The sequence below is a fragment of the Austrofundulus limnaeus genome, unplaced genomic scaffold, assembly GCF_001266775.1.
Source record: "Austrofundulus limnaeus strain Quisiro unplaced genomic scaffold, Austrofundulus_limnaeus-1.0 Scaffold2021, whole genome shotgun sequence".
NCBI classification, from domain to species: Eukaryota; Metazoa; Chordata; class Actinopteri; order Cyprinodontiformes; family Rivulidae; genus Austrofundulus; species Austrofundulus limnaeus.
This window is the reverse complement of record NW_013954423.1, coordinates 21,290-28,490: the sequence shown is the minus strand read 5'-3', so window position 1 is coordinate 28,490 and position 7,201 is coordinate 21,290. Positions and strand designations below refer to the sequence as shown.

General features: G+C 38.1%; 1 protein-coding gene across 1 annotated transcript in view; it reads right to left on the bottom strand.

Annotated features, from left to right (window-relative positions):
• Positions 1-1,004: 1,004 nt before the first annotated feature.
• Positions 1,005-7,201, bottom strand: part of LOC106536902 (reticulon-4 receptor-like 1) — a 9,211-nt gene continuing 3,014 nt past the window's right edge. The window contains exons 2-3 of the mRNA XM_014034243.1: positions 6,592-7,043; positions 1,005-3,641 (exon numbers count right to left, since the gene is read on the bottom strand). Of these exons, the coding sequence (XP_013889697.1) occupies positions 2,757-3,641; positions 6,592-7,043 (1,337 nt within the window). The 3' untranslated portion in view covers positions 1,005-2,756. The remainder of the gene's footprint in view (positions 3,642-6,591; positions 7,044-7,201) is intronic.

Genomic DNA, 7,201 nt, shown 5'->3' with positions numbered 1-7,201 from the left:
CAAAAAAAGTTATCGTGCGATTAATTGATTTATTGACTATCGCGACAGGCCTGGTCTTGAGAGAGCTCTTTGTTTTTACCCATCATCAGATGTTTCTTGTGTGATACCTGGCCATCATTTGGGTCTGAACCAGCTGATATTAACTTGCACTGACAAGGGGCAGGCTTGCTTTCTAATTACTGAGAGAGTTCAGCTGGTGTCTTGCCTTTCCATGCCTTTTTACACCTCCCTTTCTTCATGTGTTCAATACTTTTCCCCTGTGCCATTCCACATTATTACAAATAACTTCATTTCTGGAATTTATGGTTTGATTTCTTTGTATGTATGGATCATTTGAGTTGTTACCGAGATCTGGTGAAAATTTCATGTCATTGGCACCTCTAGTAATATATTTACTGAGAAAAAATGTTGACGTGTTCAATACTTATTTTACCCGCTGTATATAGACCCCAATTAAATGATTTAAATGTGAATAAGAAAGATTTAAAGGCACGATACGTCTCCTTTAAAGAGCTATATGCAAAAGATTAAACTACGTAACCTTTCCACATAACCTCTTTCCAGAAGATTTGAACTACCTCTTTGATAATAACAAAATTAGTCTAACATCTACAGCTCCTTTGTGATATTTTGAATAATATTCTAGGACTTTAAATGATGCCTTTCAAAACACATTCTGCAAAATTAATCTTTCATCAAATTTGTCCTCCTTTTGTTTTGTGTTTAACATGTTTGTTCAACAGACTCACATTTAGTTTTATAAAATAAATGTTTCACAGGAAGAGAATTAAGGTTTATTTGTTGGAGACCAAAAGCGTTTAGGCAGCAGTACCTAATCAGGAGAGACACATTGCGAAGTGCAGCAAAGATAAAGTGGGAGCAGGGTGGGAAAAGCTAAATATGCTGACAGAATCAATTTTTGGTTTGAATGAATTGAAAGAAAAGTCTTTCCACATGAAATAAATTCAGGAAAGAAAAAAAAAGAAACACACGTGGCAATGTTAGACATAAGAAGATATAGATTTTAATATCTTTATAAACAATATTGTGCTGTTGTTTTTGATGATAACTTACTGAACAGTTAAATTATGAGAAAGAAACAGACAAATAGGCATAACAAGAACATGGTGGGGTGAGGAACTGTGCGGTAACAAACAGAGGGTTCTAAAAATATAACATGGACAATAAAAAAAATCATAAACAGAAATACTCCTCTTCACAAAAGGAGCAGAAAACCCTGTTATCATCATTGATGTCACTGATATTGTTTTGTCATATTAATACAGTAAATGTTTAATACCAGCACTGCAGGATGTCCCCTTGTCTCCATTGTTACATTGATACAAACACCGTTGACTCAGAACGTACTTTGAGGGAGGCACGAAAGCTCCAGAAGAACAGCAAGACGTGTTGTAATTTCCTACAAGTCCGCATTTTCCTCCGTTCTGAAGCGATTGTCTTCTTCTTGGATCCTCACATCCACAGACAATTGCGCCATTTAAAGAAGAGGCAGAATTCTCCACGATCCCAGGTGGACTTGCTCCATTCAAAGTGTTCTTTGATCGATTATTGATCAAGTTTTTTTTGTTTATGCAAGCACACTTTTTTAATAGTCTTGTATGCCTTTGAAATTAAGTATATATATATGTAAAAAAGATGTTTCTCCTATTCTCAGTGAGGATGAGATGTCCTCGCTGAGGAGGAAGCAGTTCGGCACAGCCTCACCGTGATGCTGAGAAATCCCCATATGACCTTTAAAGCTCCCGTCGGCCCTGAAGCAGGGATATTTCTCTAGGTCCATTATGTGTCTCAGGAAAAAAAAACCCTCAAATGAACAACACCTGACACAAGATAAAGACAGACTCCTCGTTATTCACAGCTTGACTCCCCAAAGACTCAAAGCAGATGAAAATAGCAAATGGCAATTGTCGTCGTCTCGAAACAATTAGCAGCTTAATCTTCAGATGCAAAGAGGAGAATTTATGCAAATGAAGACGTAAGAGGAAAATTAATATGTTGGCAGAAAGAGAAAAAAAGATACAGGATCACATACTGTGAGGTTTAATGGACATTCTATTTATGGCCATAAAACATAGTGGCAACAGATTTTTCCTCTGAAAATGATTTTTTTTTTGTTTCATATCACCTGACAATTTGCTGGCATACTTACTTTTCACATATTTGTTCTTAACAAAAGTCAGAACACAAAAGGCATTTGGAAGAAAGCATGAAAGTTGCACTGGAGGCTTCACAGGTTCATCAACTTTCCATTATTACCGTTACGCGTACGTTTACACACTTCAAACTCAAGAATCACTTCAATACTTTTATAAACAAATAAGTGAGGTTGACTTTCCTTCTTTTGTCATTTCTTACATTTCCCCAATCTTTTCTTTAAATTTTGGTTTTCCGAGCTCCAGCTGCGTTAACAAAAAGTTATCAAAAATAAAGGACACCAAAATGTATGGTGATGAAATCCTACAGGCGTTGGCAGTGCAAGCTGAGTTTGCGTTCATCTTCTTTCCTATTCAGTCTCTCTGATTTTTTGCTCTGAATCGTCCTCCTGTAGATGACTGATGCTTTGATATTTGCTTCAGCTTAAACAATAAAGCCCCCCAACAAGAACATTTACACGTATAATCACACTCACACACATACATAAAAGACACAGGCCTTGCAGTGCAGGAGCGAGAGAAGGTCTGAGGGCTGATGTGCTTTTTTTCTCTCTGATTAGCATTTGTTAAACCCTCTGAAGGTCAGCGGAGAATGTAGTCAATACTTGTCAATATCAAGGCCACAAAGAGGGCTTGCACTTGTAGTAAAGACTTAGATAAGGGCGCCTTATTGTTGGCTTGCTGGACCCCACTAGGGGGACGAACAGTGGTCCGAGGAGAGCACTTGTGCTTTCTCTGTGTGACTGTGCCGTATGGGGACGTGTGGTCATGTTTACCTCCCTCTGAGAAGTCTGGGGAGGAGTCTTCCTTGTCTGTCATGACCTCCTTTGAATGGTGAACCTCGTTGTCACCCTTCTTCTTGCCCACTCTATTACGAGGCTTGGTGCAGTTTTTAGGAGGCCCAGGTCTTGAGGGGTGCACGATGTGGGTCCCTCCAGAACCTATCGCCACGCCTCGATTCATAGATGGATTCACTGTACCTGATAAGTTATTAGTCTGAGCTCTGGACTCAGAAATGATCGGTGAACAGCCCGAGAAGTCCTCCTTGCGCAGCTCTTTAAGGTCTTTACCGATCATATTAATTGGGGCCTGGCAATCCACCGACGATGTTGAACCCCGGAAACGTTTCAACCATTCCCACAGAGACAAGGCCTTGCAGTCACATGACCAGGGGTTGTCGTTCAGGCGTAGGTATTCCAAAGAAGGCAGCGTGTCCAAACACTGTCCAGACAGCTCTGTGAGGGTGTTGTTGAACAAGAAGAGGGTAGTGAGACGTTTCAGGTCGTGGAAGGCTAGACGATCAACCCATTCGATCTGGTTCTTGTGTAAAAGCAAGCGATCGAGGGCTCGAAGGCCTCTGAAGGTGTTCTGGTTGAGGCTCCACAGACGGTTTCCATGCAGGAACAGGTGGCTCAGGTTGTGGAGATCCATAAACGTGTCATTCTGCAGATACCTTAGATGGTTATCCTGAGGAGAGAGAGACATACAACGTGAATTCTTCAAAGTTTTCTGGGATTAATGCACTTAATAATTTTTTTCTTCTTTTTGGAAACATGCCAAAAATACATTTTTAGGAATCAGCAGCACATGGTGTGTTAGGCTTCAGCTACCGTTAGAATAATTGTTTTGTTCAAACTTTTTAAAGCACCTTTTGCTCTTTGTTATACTTTTTAAAAATGTTTTAAAGTGGTCTTTATCAGTAATCTAGGCTTTCAAATGATCTTTTTATGTTTGCACTTTACTTACAATTTCACATTTTCTGCTCAGTTCTTGCATCTGACCATGGAAGCGTAGTGTGCAGGTAGAAAGGCAGAAAACAAAACAAAAACCGAAAGGCCTGAAAACACGATTCTACAGCTGAAACTATCTGAAAGTAAGATCTTTAGCAAATAAGGAATTGGTCATGAAATGTTCGTCATCATTTACTAAATCATCTGTTTGACAAGTTCACAGCTAATTGCTCTTTGGGAATCACCTTCTTGGTGCTAAAAAATATTTTGCCTTTTAAACTGTCTTATCTTTGGTGTTTTTCATAGAACTGAAGCTAAAGAAATGAGAACAAACTGTCTTTGTAACAAGCTGCAATGAACAAGAAAGACCCTATTTATAATTGGTTCTTTGGGTCTGTATTATTTGTAGATGCAAAACTGGTTCACGCCTTGAGGTTTAGGAACATTTTTTAGTCCTGACTTAATAATAGCTCAGAGTTAAGTGGCGTGTTAAATTAAAAACTGCCAAAGTCTAAAGAAAATCTTTGAAAAATGCATCCAATCCTTGTCCTCGAGGACCACTATCCTGCTATGTCTGGCTTTTTAGAAACAAACTAACCAAAGAGAGGTGACTCAAGACATTTTACTGTACTGCAGACATGGCAGAAAAAAAAACTTTGCATAAACTCAAGACATCTTCATGGCGTATGATGTAAGAATTGTTTTCCTTTTTGTGTCTTCGAGGGGTGTTTTTTTCAGAACTCCTTACAAACACAAATCTATACAGAAAGATTTCATGGCTAAATGGGACAAACTGAATATAATTGCAAGTTAAACCATAAATATTGAATGTAAACCATTAAATAAAGAATTACAAAATAAACTTTAACTTTTGCAAATGTGAAAAAATCAGGACTATGTTGCTTGATTTTGAGTAAATACTGCAAAAAAAAAAAATGCTATAAGCATCGCCTGCCTCTGTTGGTGAATTAGAGTACAGATGCCAAAGGACACCTTGAACCACTTCTCCAAAATCTGCCATGATTTGATGAAGCAGTCATTTGGCATACTGGGACCATTAATGAAACGGATGGTTAAGTTCTCCTAGCCATCATTTAATCTTACCAAAAACACGTTTTTGAAGAATTTTTTAAATTTTTTATTTAAACAGAAAACAGTCTGAGACTTCCCTCACCAGCACCAAAGCAACCACAGTGTCAGTGATTAATCATTTGTAAAATATTTAAGAGGAATGCTGCACCCTACTATGTGCGGTGGGTTACAGCCACATGATTTATTAATGCCACGTTGGCAACAGAAGCCAAGCTGCTTCACCTACTTTTAAAATTTCCTGAAAACACAACAACAAACATAAAGGTCTGAGTCAGAGTTTATGAACAGAGGCTCATCCAGGGCAGGCGCACAAACCAGGGAACAAAATGGCCTAAACATTTATTTTGAGGTCACATTCAAACTTCAAGAGCTGTTGTCATTTCTTGTGCTTAAGTTTGAGATACTTACATAATATTTTGTTATATAATATTAGTTCTTATTTTTATAACAAAAGCCTGTCAGTTATATTTTGGGTTTGTGCTAGAGATGTAGTAGTACCACTATAGGGTATTGATATTGTGTGCATGAACTAGTGAACTCATACTAATGCACATAAAAGTATTCCATTACCACAGTACCAATACTTGAGGAAAAGCAATGTCAGCTGTATAAAATATTGCAAAAAGGTCATTTTAAGTTGGCTGCCCTCAATAATTTGTTTGCAAAAGGCCAATAAACATCCCCAGAAGAAAAAAGATTTGGAGGTATTTTAAGGTATAGTGGTAAAAGTAAAGCGATACGCAAATTATGCTCAGGAAAGTTGTCAACCTTCAACACGAGCGCTTTGAAAATACCCCCCATCTAAACAAACATGATTGAGTTAAAAGCGTTGATAACTAATAGCAGTCAGGAACAGCAACAGTCTTTCACTTAGCGGAAGGCCCTGGGAATTTAAGGATCTGAGCATGAGCTTCCTGATAGTCACACCACATACAGATGGTCTTTTTAGAAACAACTATTGCTGCTTGTCTTTATATACACCAGAGGTATATAAAGTTCTTGAAAGGAATAAACAAGTAAAAGAATAAATAACTTAACATAAATTGGTAAAACTGGATTTCACTGATAATAAAAATACTTCAGTAAAAGTCATAAAAAGTATGAATTATGGCCTAAAGGGCCTCTTATACGTATAAAACTGCTCCCAATAATCGGAAGAGTAAAAGTAAATTAACGCTAAGAAACAAAGTGTTGAATTTACTTAACCAAACTGGTTCTACTAAACCAAATCAAGTAAATTGCTGAATTGTTTAATGTCACTAGGTCTTAAATTTTAAGGTTAAAAAGTTAAAATATCATTTTCACGTTTTGAATGTAACAAAAAAAATTAATACTTGGTAAAATTACAAATTCTTAGAAAAATTACTTAAGTACTGTAACAAAGTAAATGTACTTAGTTACTATACACCTCTGATATTCACACAATTACAATTAAAAATAATTAAAATAACTTCAATGGCACTAGTACTCGTATCATTCTTGTACTTGTATTTCTACATTTAAAAAATGTATAGTGTTAGCGCATCCCTAGTTGTACAAATTATATTGTGTTTGTATTTTTGACCAAAATATTACAACCTAAGAGGGACATTTACCTGTAAGTATAGGTACTGTAGGTTTCTGAGGCCTTGAAAGATGTTGTTTGGGAGTGACGTGAGACCACAATGGTACAGGTGCAGAGCGTTGAGGCGGCTCAGACCATGAAAGGTGTCCTCAGCCAGCGAGCGCAGGTGGCGGTTGTCTCCCAGGTCCAGCTCCTCCAGTAATGAGAAGCCGTGGAAGGTTGATGGCTCTATGTAGGTGATGTTGTTGGAGTAGATCCAGAGGATGACAGTGTTGGGACTGAAGTGGCCCCTTAGTAAGCGATGGATCTTGTTGTTCTGTAAGAAGATGCGCTCGCTGTCGGGAGGTATGCCGTCTGGGATCGACAGGAAGTTGTGGGCTTGGCAGGAGACGGTGCTCGGCGCCGAGTAGCAGATGCAGTGACGAGGGCAGGACCAGGAGAACTTGAGCCCACAGAGAACCAGCAGGAACTCCAGCCCAGAGCCTGCAGAGATTTTACACACAAAAAAACACCAAGGTTGAGAGGCTGACACAGAAAGAAAAAAAATATTTAGAAAACTTCTTGTGTTAATGTTAGAATATTTGTACACATCTTATAATATTATCTCCTCTTATTAACTGTGTTTCTGAGTGCTCATAATG